Here is a 19,177-nt window from a genome sequence, read left to right as displayed (position 1 = left end):
TTTAGCATAAACTCAAAAAACCTGCAAAACAAAATTATTTGTTGTTTGGGGATGAATATGTGTGTGTGATAAAGGTATTAAGGGATGCACTGCAACTTAAGCACTAAATTCAGTAATGGTTATCTCTGAATGGTGGAGAGAAAGCAAGTGTGGTGAGGGAGTGGATACAAGGGCTGCACAAGTATTGGTCATGTTTTATTTCAAAAGGCAGGTAGTGGGTACACAGATTTTGACTATATTACTCTTTAAACAGTTTAGTTGTCTATGGTTGAAATATTAATTTTTTGGTAAAAAATTAAGGACTAAAAATAATGTAGATAAAATGCTACAAGGATAATATTTATTATATGAAAATATGTAAATTGCTAAAAATTACAAGCACCAATACCCATACAGTTAGAAGAGCCAAATAATAGAGCAAAAACTTCACAAAAGCACTAAAGAAATGAAAATGTGCTCAAGCTCAATAACAAGCAAAGAAACATGAACCTCAATATTCAAATGTTTCTAAACACTGTGAAGTATCGTCTGCTGCCATCACGTATTCAACCTTTGCACCCAGTAAATTTATTTCTGAGACTCTGTTCTCAGAAAGTCATCACTAAATTCTAATAATTATTCTCTTTGAATTATGGGATTACAGGTCTTTTTTTTCCTATTTTACATAATTCTTTTAAAATATTATCACTTTTAATATTTAAAAAATAAAGTGGTGCGTTAATGCCTATTGATAGTATACTCATAAATTAACAATATTGCCTAGCTGCTATTACTTTATAACCAATTAAGCTAGCAAATGACATTTAAATACCTTATAATGATTATTTTGTTCTTCAGCAAGCAACTTGATTTGAAAATAATGGTCATATTTGTATATAAATTTATATATAAATAGTTATCTATTTTCTCTTTAGGAAAAAAAAGAAAGGAAGGAAAGAATTGAACGAAAACAAAAGAAACATCATCCCTTTCTTGAAAATGAGGTACTTCCTCCATGGAGCCCTCCAAGCAGAACTGTGTTCTCAAAAATGTTTTGATAATTCTTATTCTTACATTATTTAGTTATTTATCAATTCACCAATTTTAGCCAAATTAAATTTAAAACTATTAATTAAATTATTTATAGTTAGAAGAGTCTATTTTAATTAAATGCTGGTCACTTCTGCTGACAATGAAAAAGATGCTTTAGAGTTTAATCAGTGAAAGCACTGAAAGCATTTTTGAACTGTAGATAAACTGCTTCAAATGAAGAGCTAATAATCAGATTGCTTTTACCATTGAAATACATAACCATTTATCATGTCCTGATAATTCTTATAGTCTGATGATCCATGATCACTTTCCCTAACCTGTGCATGTTATTTAAGTATGATTATTCTCCAACATAAAAAGAAAACCATCTAAGTACCATAATCATAGAAACAATTGATTTTGCAAGTGATTGCACATGTAGAGTCAGGTTTTAAAATGAATGGTCACTGGGGAGTATGCATATATTATTTATTCTAAAACTAATCTTTAGCTCAAAGTAGTTGCATTTGCACTGTGCAAGTTAGAATTTTGGTCAACTGAGGCAGTAGTTCAGTAGAATCATCCAATCACTGAGGCATTTTATTTAAGAATGTTGCCATATGTTTTAATATGAGTATACTTTATCTGTTCCTGCTTAAGTGACAATCATAGGCACTTTATAATGAGCAGACTTCTGAAATGTGTCTTCCTAAATTCTCTCACTTTACTATTTCATTGATATCAAAAGATGTCTATTTCATGGTAATTATATACATTACTTATGGAAATTCCACAAGAGTCCAAGGTCATTATCACTATTATTATTTTCCAGACTAAAGCCATAAAGATGATAATGGTAAATTTTGTCCTCTTAGCTAATCCAGAGTCATCTACCTTACATTTAGAAGACAGCTGTATGGAAAGGTAATTTGTAGAAAATGTCCAAAGAATCTATTTATTTATTTGATCTCTGCATATCCTCATTAATCGGACTCATACTTGAACTGGTCAACTAGTTTATCACAGACCAAATGTATGCTCTCAGAGCTGAAATGCTACTGTAGCCAATGATGCAATGCAATGATAGATGACAAAAAAGTTACTATTTATGAAGTACCTGTTGTATCCTCTCTACTAGATCTTTACAAGTATTATTTTTTGTCTTTACAACAACTATTCAGAGTACATGTTATTAGCTTCATTTTGCAGATAAAAATACTGAGACTCAGAGAAATCAAAGAACTTGCCACACATTTAGCATGTGACTGAGCTGGGATTAGAGCTGATGAAGTCTCTCTACCTCTAGAATTCAGATGCTCATGTTCATGCTCTCATGTGACCTCAGAGAATTGTAAATTCTGTCAAAACCTCTGTATTATATCAACCTTAAAAACACATTTTACTTCTCAGATCCTAAAATCATGTATTGTTATCCAGAGATTATCTTTCCTTTAAGAAATAGCTGTTTGTTATTAGAGACAGTTAACCTCATTAGATCTTCAAAATAAAAGAAAAGAATTCATAGTATTTAAGGAGTTAGTCAAATGCCCGTGTCTAGTATTATAATGTGAGAGCACCCAGCAGGTTATGGAACTTAGGCTTTCAGACAGTTACGCGGGAGGTTTCACACTCTGAGGATTAGCTTTCTTGCCGCAGTGGATGTGCAAGGTAAGAAAGGTGTCGTGGATCACTTTGTAAGATCACATCAGTGCTACAGATAAATTTAGAAATTTCATAAATAAAACTGGAAGCCTTTTTATACCACTGGAACTAGGAGAATCTGTCATGAAATTGAACTAATTACCATCAGTATCAGTATGGGATTTAGGGCCTCCCTTAGTTCATTCGTGTGTCCCCCACAGTACCAAACAGAAAAGATTAAGTATTTATTGTTTTGAATTCTATTCAGAGCTTAAAAGATATTTGCAAACTCCAGGGAAGTAAAAGGAAAAATAGAAAAATGTACAGCTACTTTTATGAATGTGAGATCTTAAGTGTGTGTGTCATAGATTTCACATTAAATATTGACTTAAGCATTCTGAACATTTTCTTCTAATTTATCATGCATAGTGGATTAACTATTATCACCTCTGAGTTGTGAGAATTGAAGTTAATTAATTAATATAAAGAATATGGCACATAAGAAAAGGCTTAATAAATGTTCATTGTTTTCACTTACTTCCTACCTTGAGCTGTTTGTTTCCCCACCTCATGTTTGTGAGAAGGTTAACATGGATGAGGCTGATAATGATGAGTTAACATTGCACTTGGTTAGCATATAAGAAGAAATCTCTGCTTTCCTTGCCAGTCTAGGTTGTAGCACTCAAGAGAGAATATAGAGGTGACCTGCGTTTGGGACCTTCTAAAAAGAAATCTAAATACTAATTCCTTAGCACTGCTTGTGAGGTCAATGAAAAGGGAAATTGAGGTGTTTTCAAAGACCCAACAAGTCATTTCCCTCAAATGGGATTTTCATCTTACTATGCTAAATAATATATTATTTCCTGTTTACAGCAAGCTGTGCTGATTGAATTGTCTAGTTGAATGAAATCACCTCTTTGCCTATAGCAGAAATAAAGCTGAGTTCTCGGAGCTGGATGAAAATACAGTGCTATTTACTTTCTGAGATCCAAAGGGAGAATCAAGCCAGGTAATATTCTCCTGAATATATTTGTCTATTTAAAGTGTATGCTTTCCCCATATTTCCTTAGAAATTATCAGATATCAATATCATTAACTTTCATTAAGTTTTTGTTATAATATGAGGGAATGTTAATTCAAATTAAAGACACTAAAAGCCTATAGATTTTCAGATTAAACTTCTAGTTGTGTAAACTGTATTGAGCACTTGAAGAATGCTGACACTTAAAGTAAATAGGAATTTAATGAATATTTTAAAACATTACTGAAAACAATTTCCCTAGAAATTTAAATAATAATACGAAAAAATAAAATTTTATTCAGAAATGAAGTTTCATAATAACCGAGAAAATTAGTGACATAAATAAAAAGAAACAATATGGCATTTTAGATCAGTAGGAGGTTAAAATTTTCTTAATGTAAGAAAATAAGAACTGTTCAGGGATAACAATATTCCAGTGGTTTGTATTGTACCACATTTTGAAAATGTTAGTAGTTCTTTTATTGTTTTATATAGTATTGAAACTGATATTTTTCATGTTGCCAAAGCCGTACCTGATAGTAGTTAGGTGTCCAAAGGTATATGTACCTTAGAGTTATATAACTATGAATCTGAAAGGAATTTTAATAAGCCTGGCCCAGACTTATTTCTAAATTGAAGAAACTGATTTCCAAAGCCTCTGACTTGCTGAAGCTCACACAAATGACCATAAGAAATCTAGAGTGACAACTCAGGTGTCAGGTTTCCCAGCTATAGACTGTCCACCATTCCACAATTTTGATAATCTTATAAAAGTTTTGCACTAACTCTTGTAACTGTGGTCATTATTAATGTCATTGATTTTTATCCTCTCAGATGTGCCCTTGCTCTTTCACGGCCTTCTCCATAACTATCCACCAGATCAGAGCCGTTTGTGCACCTACACTGTCACTGAAAATGTGGGGAAATACTGACGTTTTTTAAATCCTGAGTCATGGGCTAAGATACAGTAGAGAAAAAGAATTTTACAAAATAGGAGAAATTGATGTTTGTCAAAATAGCTCCCAAGAATAAACTAATACAGAAAACACATTTTCCTGATTTAATTTTGACTCTGCTTTCAATAGTGCTCTATTAAAAAGTGTTTAAACTCATATGCCTCCATTCTACACAAAGCAAAGATACTATCAATTATCCTGCTTCCTAGGTACATTGGCTGACAGAAATAATGAATACTATGTAACATTTAACTGAAGACTTCTCTGAATTCTTTTTACTTTAAAATTTCATGTGATTTGGTTATTTTGAAACATGTGTTACATGTAGTTGTATAATGTTAACTTGGGTCAACCAAATTCTTGGTATTGGATTTAGGATGTTTTAAGAATTATTTTAGGAGATGTGTTTAATATCTGCTTTTTAGTAACATATTTTCATGTAATGTTTAATTAAAGTGAACCATACAAGATTTATTTTATTGGGTGATATTATTTATTGACTGTGTCCAAATTTATTTCATAATGATAGAAAATATGGTATGAGTTTTATTTGTGGGCTAATGGTGAAATAATCATATTTTGTTGATATATCTTTTATTAAAAATCACTGAAAATTTGGATATAAAACTTTTTTACTTAAAACACTACACAAATTACAAAGGTAATGTAAGTATATAATTATTAATAACTAGAAAATGCAAATAGCAAAAATTACCCACATTGTCTTTTCCCAAAGACAATCATAGTTAATATTTTGTTTTCTTCCAGTTTTTATTTTCTAGTTCATTTTCCTCCATACATGAAATTAAGCTGAGAGTCAATAATGTAGAGGTACAGTCCCCTCTCTCTTCCCTTCTCTCTATTTTTCTGTGTCTCTCTATTGTTCTACCATGCTGCTATATGTCTGTATACATATGTGTGTAAAGATATGTGTGTATATTATATAAAATACAACACATGCACATACATGCATGTATTCAAACATACATATCTTTATTCTTTAAAAATGAGATCAAACTACATATTTGGTAACCAGATTTTTTCCACTCAACAGTATGTAATGAACATATTTCCGTGTTATTACACCTTTCAAATAATCTTTGATGCAACTATAATTTATTTAACCTATTTTTGAGCAATTTGTTTCCTTAAGAATGTTGACTATAATAAGTAATAATACAGTCAACATTCTTGTAGTCAATAGACTTGTTATTAGTGATGGTAGACCTCATTAAATTTGTGAAATGAAAAAAATAATTCAGAATATTTAAGAAGTTGGTCAAACGCCTGTATCTAGTATTAAAATGTCAAAATATCTAGTGGGTTATGGAACTTAGGCTTTGAGACAGTCACTCAGGAGGTTTCACACTCTGAGGATTAGCCTTCTTGCTGCAGTGCATGTACAAGATGAGAAAAGTGTCATGGATCACTTTGTAAGATCACATCAGTGCTACAGATAAATAAATTTCATAAGTAAAGCTAGGAACAGATTCATACTACCAGGACTATAAGACATGGAATGGGAGTTTAATGGGTACAGAATTCAGTTTTGCAAGATACAGAGTTCTGGAGATTGCACAACCATGTGAATATCCTCAAAATTATGTAACTGTACACTTAAAAGGTGATTGCATTATGTTGGGAAAGCTTATGTATATTCTAATATTTACAGTTAAATAGATTGAGCCCTATCAAGAAAACTCTTTTCTTTTTTCTTGGTGTCCTTCTTTTAAGCAACAACAATGAAAAAGAAAGAAAGAAAGAGAGGAAGGAAGGGGAAGAAAGGAAAGAGAGAGAGAGAAAGGAAAGAGAGAGAGAGGGAAAGAAAAGAAAGGAGTAAAGAAAGAAAAAGAAAAGGAAAGAGGGGAGCCAGACTAGGGCTCACTGGCTCATTCAGTCTAAAGCAGTGGTCCCCAACATTTTTGGCACCAGGGACTGGTTTTGGGGAAGACAATTTTTCCACGGACTGGGGGTGGGGATGAGGATGGTTCAGGTGGTAATGAGAGTGATGAGGAGCAGCAGATGAAGCTTTGCTCACTCACTGGTCACCTCCTGCTGTACGGCCCAGTTCCTAACAGGCCACTGACAAATACCAGTCTGCAGCCCAGGGGTTGGGGACCTCTGGGTTAAAGAATGAATCCTGAGTAGAATTATCTTTTAACTAGGGCTGAAATTCAGATATGCCCAAGTGTGGATGCTGAATCCAGACCCTGCAGCTGTGCCTCGACCCTGATGAGTGGAGGGAGTGGTGACGCTGTAGCTACTTGTTTCTCAGTAGATCTAGAGCTCAGAGTTACACTTTTAAAGCTTGTGATTGTGATCTCCACAAATGCTACCAGATGTTGATTGTTCCATATCAAAACTGTTAGTTCATCAAGTGGTGAACAAGCTGCCATATGCCAGGCTCTTTTGTGAAGCTTTTGTGATATGGCAGTAATAGACAGACATGGGAACTTATATGCAAGTTGGAAGGAGACAAACAGAAATCACTGAACAAATAAACAAAATAATTTTAGTCTGATAAATTCTATGAAGAAGTTAAAATAATTTAATGTGATAAAGCATGACTGGGATCTAGAAGATTTTTAGCAAATTTTTTAGCAATAAGAATAGAGGAGGCATCTCTGAAGAAAAAATATTTGAGTTGTGACCTGAAATGATGAGAAGACAACCCCAGGATGACTGTTGGAAGAATGGTCCAAGCAGAAGGCACACTGAGTGCAAAGGCTTTGAGGAGGGAAAAAGCCAACATTGCTTGGTGATGAACAAGGAGCAGAGAGTAAGGAAATGAGGCCAGAAAGGTACGTAGGCTCTAGCATAAGCAAAGAGAAGCCATTTTAAGGAGTCTGAATTTAATTCCAAGTGCAATGGGAGGGTTTTAGTTTGGGACCTAAGTGATCTGACATGTACTTTAAAAAGTTCCCTCAGGCTCCTATGTGGGGGATAGCTGGTTGGAAGATTTCTTTCCTGTCCTGGTAGGGATTGATGGAGACTTGGTCTGGGGTTGTAACAGTAGAGGTAATGAGAAGTGGTTGGATTTAAGATACAGTTAGGTGGTAGAAAAATAGACTTTTCTAATGGACTGAGTAGGAGATATGAAGGAGAGAGAAAAGTCAACAACGACTTCAGGGTTTCATCATAGCCTGAGCCAATGGATGCATGATAAGCATGAAGGTGAAATATTTTGGGATGTGAGGGGTGGTGATAGATTTGAGGGAATTGGTCCTAGACATTTCAGAGCCTAGTGAAGAGATTAGGAGAAAGAGATGCTGATTGACCTGAGTATATGTCTGACTCTGCTTGCTCCTTAATTAATGTATACCATACAAAACCCCATGACACAGTTTCATTCAAGGGGCACTTCAAGCCTGGGCCATGATCCTTACCAGGATGCAGTCATGTCTTATGACAACCTATGCCTGGTATTAAGCCCAATCACACACAAGTCCAATAACCACTTCCCTTGCTGTTTGGTGAGTCTTTTCTGCCTTCTCCCACCATATTTAGTAGGGGCTACTTCAGTATATCATGTCCAGGGGTAATGGTAACAAAAGAGATTTCTCTGTCTTTTTACTTCTAGGAAGTTGCTTGCCCCATGTGACTTTTTTTTCCACTATTTTTCCAGCAACTTTGTAATTTTGCATATCAATAAATATATGGGAAGATCAATGTTTGTCAAGCAAAACACAAACACAAACTTAATAGTCTATTCCAGAGCTAACAGCAGATAGATTCACAAAATACTGAATTCACAAGTGTTTTACTGTGATTTATAATAAGAAAAATACATACATATATAAGTATATATATATATATATATATATATATATATATATATATATATATATATATATATTTTAGTCTTCATCCCCATTTCTGGCAGAGAGCTCCTAAAACCCTTGGAATTTTCTAATAAGTGATGACAGCAACATAGATGTCTTGTGTAATGTTAATGAGGTCAGTTTTGGAAAGCCCTTAGGTAAGTAAAGGATGGGGGCTGGTTGCCAGGAGACCCAACCATGTGATTGGAGAATTGGGACTTTCAGTCCCACCCCCTGACCTCTGGGGAAGGGAGAAGGGTTGGAGGTTGAATCAATTGACTATGTCTAATAATTTAATCAATCATGTTTATGTAATGAAACCTCCATAAAACCTCAAAAGGACGGGTTCAGAGAGCTTCAGGGTTGGTGAACATGTGGAAATTTGGAGACAGTAGCATGCCTGGAGAGGGCATGGAAGCTCTGTGCCCTTACCCATATCTTTCTCTATGTATCTCTTGCATCTAGCTGTTCCTTAATTATATATTTTTATAATAAACCAGTAATCTAGTGAGTAAAATGTTTCTCTGAGTTCTGTGAAAACTCTAGAAAATTAAACCAACCCAAGAAGGGGGTCATGGGAACCTCCAATCTGCAGCCCATTGGTCAGAAGCACAGGTGATAACCTGGGCTTGTGATTGGCATCTGAACTGGGGTGGAGGACTGGGGTGTGAACACAACACAATCTTGAGGAACTGAACACTTATATTGGTAGAATGGACAATTCTTCCTTGATAACAGAACAATACTTATGTCTGGGGCAACAAGGTACCCAGTAAATATTGACTTTCCATCCTTCCTGTGGCTAGTTGTGACTAGATGACACACTTCTGCCAGTTTTGAGCAGATGTCTGCTGAGAAGTATATATGCTTTGACTTTCCTGATAAAAGGGGACAGATGCAGTGAGCTTTGCTATCTTCTTCCTGCCCTATACATGGACATGATAGTGGGAGCTGCATCCGTAATATTGCAATCAGGAGGAAAAGCAAGAGATTTCCAGATATACCGGCTGCCGAAATAAGGGAGTAACTGCTACTTCTGGATCTCTGTTCTATAAGAAAAATAACCCCCTAGGTGTTAAAGCTGCTGGAAATTGAGTTTTTTACTACTAAGAACCAAACAAAATTCTGACTGACACCCTCTCCTGCTATTCATTCATACAACGAAAATCTGAAACTGATGTTCCGATGTGTTAGTGTGCCAGTCAAAGAAATGCTAGTTACTACCATAGGTGGATCCCAATTTTCAGTGGCCTTAATGCAATAGAAGTTTATTTTTCATGCACTTAAAACTTTTGGACACGGGGTCAGGGGAGTGGAGATGGTGGTGGTGGTGGCACTCAGTCCTTGCTGTCAGTAATCCAGGTTCTGCCATCCTTTAGCAAGTGACCCCTAACATTTAGCTGGCAGAAGGAAAAGAGAACATGTAGAGAAATTCATGGAAGGATTTCACATGCCAGGCCTGGAAGTGGCAGTGCACATCCCTTCTATTCATTCCAGTGGTAGGAATTCAGTGCCTAGCATGAGTAACAAGTAAAAATTTGATGTATATCTGTCAAATCTGTCTCTTCTTTTGCCAAATATTTATAATTATGTATATATGCATGTGCATACCTCTCTACCTATACTATATTTTATCACCTATTGGGCACTTACTCTATTCTAAGCATGGTGCTGAATGTTTTGTCTGCATTTTATCAGTAATCCTCTCAAACACCCTATGAGGTAGGTGCTATTATCCATATTTTACTGATGGGGACACTGAGGCTCAGTAAGTAACTTGCCCAAGAAAATAGAGTCAACAAGTGTTGAAGCTAAAAATTTTTCTTTGTTCTGGGACATAACTTTATTTTTAGATAGTACTTCTGAAACTATTGTAACAATGATTTATTGTATCACATCAATTGGCCCGCTTAACAATATGTATTGATGTCACATATCTAAATAGGCTAAATGTCAGGTCCTCCCTTCTAAATATCGCTTTCTTTATATACCTGCCAATTATCTTTGGCCTTTTAGGAACTGGAGTGATTTTCAGGATTGTTGTAGATGAAAATATTTTTATTTCTAAATATTTGGGTGTATAAACAGTTAGCTTCAGCTATTTCTGCTTTATCTTTTTAAAAATTAATTAATTAATTAATTATGGCTGTGTTGTGTCTTTGTTGCTGCACATGGGCTTTCTCTAGTTGAGACGAACGGACACTACTCCTCTTTGCGGTGTGTGGGCTTCTCATTGTGGTGGTTTCTCTTGTTGTGGAGCACAGGCTCTAGGCATGTGAGCTTCAGTAGTTGTGGCACGTGGGCTTGGTAGTTGTGGCTCATGGGCTCTAGAGTGCACAACTAGAATAGTTGTGGCTCATGGGCTTAGTTGCTCCATGGCATGTGGGATCTTCCTGGACCAGGGCTTGAACCCATGTTCCCTCATTGGCAGGCGGATTCTTAACAACTGCGCCACCAGGGAAGCCCCTCTGCTTTATCTTAATGCAGTTCATAGAGAATTGAGCAATACCCTGATGTGCTCTATGGTTTATATCACATCTGATTCTCTTTACCTTTCTGCTTTCTGTCCCTATCTAGATTTTCTCTATATTCTTCTGTGCCCGGGTAAGCATTATTGATCATAGGGACAATACTCCCCTTTAGTTGCATATGAAGTGGTACTTAGCCAAATGTCCTCATGATTCCATAAGTTTGCAGCTGATAACAATCTGTTGCCTCTCCCACCTTCTCACAGCTATCAACTCAATAAATTGGTTCCTTATTTATGACAGCAAAGGCACTATGGTATTTACACAAATCAACCTCCAAGAAGGGTCTCAGATCACTGAAAATCAATTATGCAAAATAACAATGACCTGTTCCTCTTTTTACATACAGCCTACATAGCTTGACCTCCCTAAAGTATAGCAAAAATTACCATAACAACTGAAGAAAAGAATGATGATTTTCCATTTTACATATCAAGATAAACTATATGGCATATAAAGAATGATTTGCTTTTATTGTTTTAGAGATCTTCAATCAATTTATTCTCCGGACATCACAATGAATTTGGTTAATTATTAGTATCTCATTTATACATTCTGACCTGACTGAAACAGATACTGAATGACTTGGATTCAAACTTATAAAATCATATTTTGACCCATTTATTTGATGTTTTCTATTCATGGGTGGTTATCATTTGTATATGTATTTTCAAAATCAACTGATAAGCAAGATCAAGTAGAATTTACAGGGGTAATTTTTAGTGAGCTTTAAAAAATATTTCCTTTTGAGGTATAATTTACACTCAATAAAATGCTCAGATCTTAAGAATATCATTCAATCAGTTTGAAAAATGCAAACTGACCCCCACACAGAACATTTCCACCATCTCAGAGAGTTCTCTCATGTCCTTTCCCAGCTTATATCCTCCTTCTGTTTCCCAAGTAATCACTGATCTGATTTTTATCCTCAGTGTTAGTTTGGGCCATTTCAGAATTACACAAAAGTATACATATCAGTAGAAATATACCCAACATAACATTTTTGAGATTCACCTATGTTGCTTATTTTATCATCAGTTTGGTCCATTTTATTGCTGAGTAGAATACTACTCAGTACTCTTTTGTATGAATATACACTTGATTTTTCCTTTGGACTGTTGATAGACATCTGGTTGTTTCCAGTTTTCGGTGATTATGAATAACATTGTTATAAATATTCTTGTTCAAGGCTTTTGGTGGACATATGTTTTCACTTCTCTTGTGCAAATACGTATGACTGGAGGGAAGGGTTCTGAGATGATGGCAGAGGAGAGAGCACCAGATATCTGTCTCCACATCTAGACAACAATTGCAGTGGCAGAATCTGTCTGATGTAAATATTTTGGAACTATGGAGTCTGTCAAATGTTTATGAGTAAATTATATGATGACCCCAGGCTTTAGTGCTATGTCAAATGAGTTGCCCCTGAACCCTAACCAGAGAAAGGAGACTGGAGAATGTTTTTTAGGAGAAACCAAGACTTGAAGAGAGATAAGAGTACTTTACAGTCTTAGCAAATCTGGGTGAGGGTTTGAGGCCAATAACACTCTTACTGTAACCAGAGCTTTGGATGTCCTCCATAACTGTAAGAATCTGGAAAAACTCATTACATACGCCCTCACATCCTTTAAAGAGAACTAGACTTGGAGTCTGTAGGCTTGCATTTGGATCCCAAATCTGATCCTTCCTGTGTTGTCAGACCTTGAAAGCAAGGCATATAATCTTTGTTAAGCACTACCTTCCTTACAGTGTATTAAATACTAAAATTTGTGCATTAAATACTAAAAATTGTTATAACAGGTAAGATGGTATTAGTTTAAATGAATGAGAGTTTCAAGTCATTGTTAATCTTGGGTGAACCAAAGAGTTATTTGATTATCTAAATAAAGTGATCTCTCTTAAGTTATCTGTATATTTACATGGTGCCTATTACTGCAGTACTTGGATTCTAGAACAGACACATTAGGCTAAATTAATTACCCAGGAGTTGGGAGAAGGCCATCTTTTTTCACTTCACTAGAATCATGAGATAAACAGTTCTTTCACTTTTTGGATGCACTCTGTCAAGAATCAGGAGAGGGTGAGGGAGTAATGACTCTAGAAGCAGATCTTTCATTACTTGGTGAAGACGGTGCTCTCTGCCTCAAGTGAGAAGAATGAAAGTACCTTTCTCAACAAAAGCTGTCCTCTAGAATGACCCTTGTTTCCAGTCCTTTTGTCTCTCCCCTGGGACACAGTCACAGAAAGTCTGCTGGAGGCAAAATCAAATCAGATTGCAATCCATCCATTTAGGAGAAAACATAATAGGTTTTTGATCTATAAAAGAGTTAGAATCTGGTTAGATTTTACCCAGATAATTATGATGAAAATTATCATTCAGGAATTATTTGCTATCATTTTCAGATTCTATTATCTCAGAGGTGCATTGCACTGTTTAACCACCCAGTCAAATCCTTTTGTGTTTCATAGGTAACTAAGAAATACTTTCAGAAGTTTGTCAAACAACTAGATTCTGGAGCCACTCAGAGAAATGCATTGTTACTGTGACAGGGAGATCTGCTTACCTAACAATCATCCCTGAGTGATACTAAGTAATTCTGAAGTCTGACAATGACTGTGATTTTTTATGGCCTCATCTCCCTGTGAGATTGTATAATTTTACCACTCACACACACTAGGTACAGCTCTAGTACCTATCTTTAAACATCTCTTGAGATAGGGAGTTTTGTACATTCCCTCTAACTGATGCCATGATGGAGAATTCTATTGCTATGTGGCAGTATTAGGAGCCAGTGACAAAGAGAAGGGCTCATGACCTCAGTAGACTCATGGCAGCAGCAGAACAGAACATCAGCAAGAACATAGCAGCCACAGCCCCATCTCCATGAATGCAACTTAGATGCATCTGTGCCTATCCAGGTACTTGGCTTTTCATCCTTCAAACCTCACTCTTATAGAGAAGATGTAGCCTTAATTTTCTGAAATATTCAGGATAAATTCTAGGTTGAGAAAGTGAAGGACAGAAGTGCAATGAGGCATGGCTCAGTTTTTCAAAGGGATGCACCAACTATTGTTCACCAAGCCAAGAATTAAAATCAGCCTCATAGTATAAGTACATGAAAGAGAAGTGAGGTGAATTGTGAAATAATGTGAAAGGAAAATTTACTCCTGCATTTTCCACTGTAATTTTTTAATAAGAAAAAATATCTTAAGCAAACAACCAAAACAAGGTAAAGTAGTTCATATTCTATAAAGTAATTAGAATTTGTCCTATACAGAAATAGAGACACAGATGTAGAGAACAAACGTATGACACCAAGGGGGAAAAGCAGGGTGGGGGTCAGTGGTGGTGGTGGTGGTGGGATGAATTGGGAGATTGGGATTGACATATATACACTAATATGTATAAAATAGATAATTAAAAAGAACATGTTAGTTTGCACGCTGCAACTAAGGAGCCCACCTGCTGCAGCTAACCCTGCACAACCAAATAAATAAATAAATAAATAAATAAATAAATAAATAAATATGTTTAAAAAAGAACCTGCTGTATAAAAAATAAATAGTAAAAAAGAAAAAAAAAAGAATATTACCTATAGTACTCTGTTTTCTTCAGTATTCTTATCTCCAAAGAGAACAAAACTAATTGACCTTATAAAGCCACAAAAGGAAATAATAAGCTAGTAAAATAGTTCCTCTTAATGTTGAAATAAAAATGGATAATCAATACCATTTAGCATATTTTTTCTAATGATCTATTCCTGAAAGAACATTTGAATAGAAAACTCTGTTATAATTATTATAACTCAGGAAAAACTCCACATTAGACCAGAATAATATTTTTATGTTTCATTTTGATATCATTATAGATGTCTACATTTTTCCATGAAAAAATAAAAGCCATAGAATTTAAGTTTATCCTCATGATTAAAACTTGATTAAGTATGTAACAATGCAAAAAAAAATTGCAAAGAACACAGGCTTTGGAATTATGAAAATCTAGGCTTACATCTCAGCCCTTTGCTTAACAGTTATGTGGCTTGAATAAGACTCTCAAAGTCTCAGTCTTCTTATCTATTAAATGTAGAGCTTTGTAACATTTTTGTGAGAACATAAAAAGAATAGGGATAGTGTAATGGAGTAGAGGTGCCCTGCCGGAGATTAAATATGCTTTTTAGCCAGTTGCTTTTCCTGTCTTAGCTGGGGAGAGAGCTTCAGAAAAGTCTCCTTTATTAACCAAGGGGAAAAATGACTTCTGAGATGCTGAAGTGACTTCCTTGTCTTTTGGACATTAAATGAAAAAAGCTATTGTCCAGAAAAATGTGTAAGAACACTTTCAGTTTAGGCTTATTTGGCAAATATGCCAGATTTAGAAGACATGAAGGGAGAACAGGCTAAAGTGACCCAGGATGTTTTCCCTCAGTAAAATGAGAGGATAGCCATGTTATCCAGGAGATGGTTATAATCAGGTCTTCAAGTTAGAGGATCTAGAAAGTTGGGGTAGGGAAAGATGATGAAGGTGATTGATAGTAGCCTAAATACTAATGCCAAATTATGGCCCTGAAATTAATGATGAACATTAGGAATAATAGCTGGAAAAGCTCTGAGATCAGAGCTAAGCCAGAAGATGCAGCCTGTCAACACATTTTCTAGTAAACAACAAGTTGGTTGTTACATCTTTGTCGTTAGGAGATGTTCCCCCTTATAATTATAATTCTAATTAGCTGCTCTATAAGTCTGGAACTGGGGACTTAAGACAGCTATTCTTGATATGAATTGGGATAAAATCACATATACCCTGTAAAATAGCATCCCTATACAACCCAGCACCATTATTCTTCTTGGTGTTATACTTCTATGTATTTTTGTCTCTCTCTTGACCAAGATGAGATTAATGTTCCCCTCAGCTTGACTAAATTTTAGAATGGTTTCTTCCTGACAATAGACTTCTCTTTTCTTAAAACATTTATTTTAGAAAACTTACTATTGTAAATTCTTTCCCTGTCCCTTTAATATGTAAATCTTCTCCCAACCTCTTGCCAGTTTTACAACCTAGAAATGTCTCTCTCAAAGACCTATAAGCCATCCTTTTGAAACATCATCAAGAGAGAGAGCACCCTATCTCCAGATCTATGGGAGAGTAGCAGTTTAACTTTGATAAGCATCAACTAACAAACAAGAAATGACCTAATCACATTGACCACCACCCCGAAGGTCCTCCAGTACTTTTCCACTAGCTCACCCCAGTGTTAAAAATCTCTCTTACCCTGGAGGGCAGACAGCAGAAGCAAGAAAAACTACAATCCTGCAGCCTGTGGAACAAAAACCACATTTACAGAAAGATAGACAAGATGAAAAGGCAGAGGGCTATGTACCAAATGAAGGAACAAGATAAAACCCCAGAAAAACAAATAACAAAGTGGAGACAGGCAACCTTCCAGAAAAAAGAATTCAGAATAATGATAGTGAAGATGATCCAGGACCTTGGAAAAAGAATGGAGGCAAAGGTCGAGAAGATGTAAGAAATGTTTAACAAAGGTCTAGAAGAATTAAAGAACAAACAAACAGAGATGAACAACACAAAAACTGAAATGAAAACTACACTAGAAGTAATCAATAGCAGAAAAACTAAGGCAGAAGAACGGATAAGTGACCTGGAAGACAGAATGGTAGAATTCACTGCCATGGAACAGAATAAAGAAAAAAGAATGAAAAGAAATTAAGACAGCCTAAAAGACTTCTGGGACAACATTAAAGTCAAAAATGTTCGCATGATAGGGGACCCAGAAGGAGAAGAGAGAGAGAGAATGGACCCAAGAAAATATTTGAAGAAATTATAGTCAAAAACTTCCGTAACATGGGAAGGGAAATAGCCACCCAAGTCCAGGAAGCGCAGAGAGTGCAAGGCAGGATAAACCCAAGGAGAAACAGGCTGAGACACATAGGAATCAAATTAGCAAAAGTTAAAGACAAAGAAAAATTATTGAAAACAGCAAGGGAAAAACGACAATTAACAAACAAGGGAACTCCCATAAGGTTAACAGCTGATTTCTCAGCAGAAACTCTACAAGCCAGAAAGGAGTGGCATGATATACTTAAACTGGTGAAAGGGAAGAAGCTACAACCAAGATTACTCTACCCGAAAAGGATCTCATTCAGATTCAATGGAGAAATCAAAAGCTTTACAGACAAGCAAAAGCTAAGGGAATTCAGTACCACCAAACCAGCTGTACAACAAATGCTAAAGGAACTTCTCTAAGTGGGGAACACAAGAGAAGAAAAGGACGTGCAAAAACAAACCCAAAGCAATTAAGAAAATGGTAATTGGAGCATACATATCGATAATTACCTTAAACGTGAATGGATTAAATGCTCCAACCAAAAGACACAGGTTTGCTGAATGGATTTAAAAAAAAAGACCCATATATATGCTGTCTACAAGAGACCTACTTCAGACCTAGGGACACATTCAGACTGAAAGTGAAGGGATGAAAAAAGATATTCCATGCAAATGGAAATCAAAAGAAAGCTGGAGTAGCAGCACTCATATCAGATAAAATAGACTTGAAAATAAAGAATGTTACAAGAGACAAGGAAGGACACTACATAATGATCAAGGGATCAATCCAAGAAGAAGATATAATAATTATAATTATATATGCACCCAACATAGGAGCACCTCAATACATAAGGCAACTGCTAACAGCTATAAAAGAGGAAATCGACAGTAACACAATAATAGTGGGGAACTTTAACACCTCACTTATACCAATGGACAGATCATCCAAACAGAAAATTAATAAGGAAACACAAGCTTTAAATGACACAATAGACCAGATAGATTTAATTGATATTTATAGGACATTCCATCCAAAAAGACCAGATTACACTTTCTTCAAGTGCACATGGAACATTCTCCAGGATAGGTCACATCTTGGGTCACAAATCCAGCCTCAGTAAATTTAAGAAAATTGAAATCATATCAAGCATCTTTTCTGACCACAAAGCTATGAGATTAGAAATGAATTACAGGGGAAAACACATAAAAAACACAAACACATGGAGGCTAAACAATACGTTACTAAATAATCAAGAGATCACTGAAGAAATCAAAGAGGAAATCAAAAAATACCTAGAGACAAATGATAATGAAAACACGACGATCCAAAACTTATGGATTGCAGCAAAAGCAGTTCTAAGGGGGAAGTTTATAGCTATACAAGCCTACCTCAAGAAACAAGAAGAATTTCAAATAAAGAATCTAACCTTACACCTAAAGGAACTAGAGAAAGAAGAACAAACAAAACCCAAAGCTGGCAGAAGGAAAGAAATCATAAAGATCAGAACAGAAATAAATGAAATAGAAACAAAGAAAACAACAGCAAGATCAATAAAAGTAAAAACTTGTTCCTTGAGAAGATAAACAAAATTGATAAACCGTTAGCCAGACTTATCAAGAAAAAGAGGGAAAGGACTCAAATCAATAAAATTAGAAATGAAAAAGGAGAAGTTACAACAGACACTACAGAAATACAAAGCATCCTAAGAGACTACTACAAACAACTCTATGCCAATAAAATGGACAACCTGGAGGAAATGGACAAATTCATAAAAAGTTATAACCTTCCAAGACTGAACCAGGAAGAAATAGAATATATGAACAGAGCAATCACAAGTAATAAAATTGAAACTGGGATTAAAAATCTTCCAACAAACAAAAGTCCAGGGCCAGATGGCTTCACAGGGGAATTCTATCAAACATTTAGAGAAGAGCTAACACCCATCCTTCTCAAACTCTTCCAAAAAATTGCAGACGAAGGAACACTCCCAAACTCATTCTATGAGGCCACCATCACCCTGATACAAAACCAGACAAAGATACTTCAAAAAAAAGAAAATTACAGAACAATATCCATGATGAATATAGATGCAAAAATCCTCAACAAAATACTAGCAAACAGAATCCAGCAACACATTAAAAGGATCACACACCATGATCAAGTGGGACTTATCCCAGGGATGCAAGGGTTCTTCAATATATGAAAATCAATCAATGTGATACAGCATATTAACAAATTGAAGAATAAAAATATATGATCAGATGCAGATTCAATAGATGCAGAAAAAGCTTTTGACAGAATTCAACACACATTTATGACAAAAACTCTCCAGAAAGTGGGCATATAGGGAACCTACCTC

The 19,177-nt window shown here is 35.5% G+C and overlaps 1 protein-coding gene across 6 annotated transcripts in view; it reads left to right on the top strand.

Moving 5' to 3' along the window:
- MAP9 (microtubule associated protein 9) overlaps positions 1-4,986 on the top strand; it is a 45,903-nt gene extending 40,917 nt beyond the window's left edge. For 5 of the 6 annotated variants that reach the window (XM_059922653.1, XM_059922651.1, XM_059922652.1 and 2 more), the window contains one exon: positions 915-4,986. In XM_059922653.1, coding sequence (XP_059778636.1) covers positions 915-1,037 — 123 coding nt within the window. In that variant the 3' untranslated portion in view covers positions 1,038-4,986. The remainder of the gene's footprint in view (positions 1-914) is intronic. The other variant, XR_009503262.1, reaches the window with a different exon arrangement.
- Positions 4,987-19,177: the final 14,191 nt, after the last annotated feature.

This window comes from Balaenoptera ricei, chromosome 5, assembly GCF_028023285.1.
Source record: "Balaenoptera ricei isolate mBalRic1 chromosome 5, mBalRic1.hap2, whole genome shotgun sequence".
In the NCBI taxonomy this organism is placed as follows: domain Eukaryota; kingdom Metazoa; phylum Chordata; class Mammalia; order Artiodactyla; family Balaenopteridae; genus Balaenoptera; species Balaenoptera ricei.
Note: the sequence above shows the minus strand (reverse complement) of the source record. Positions and strands in the feature narration are given on the sequence as shown.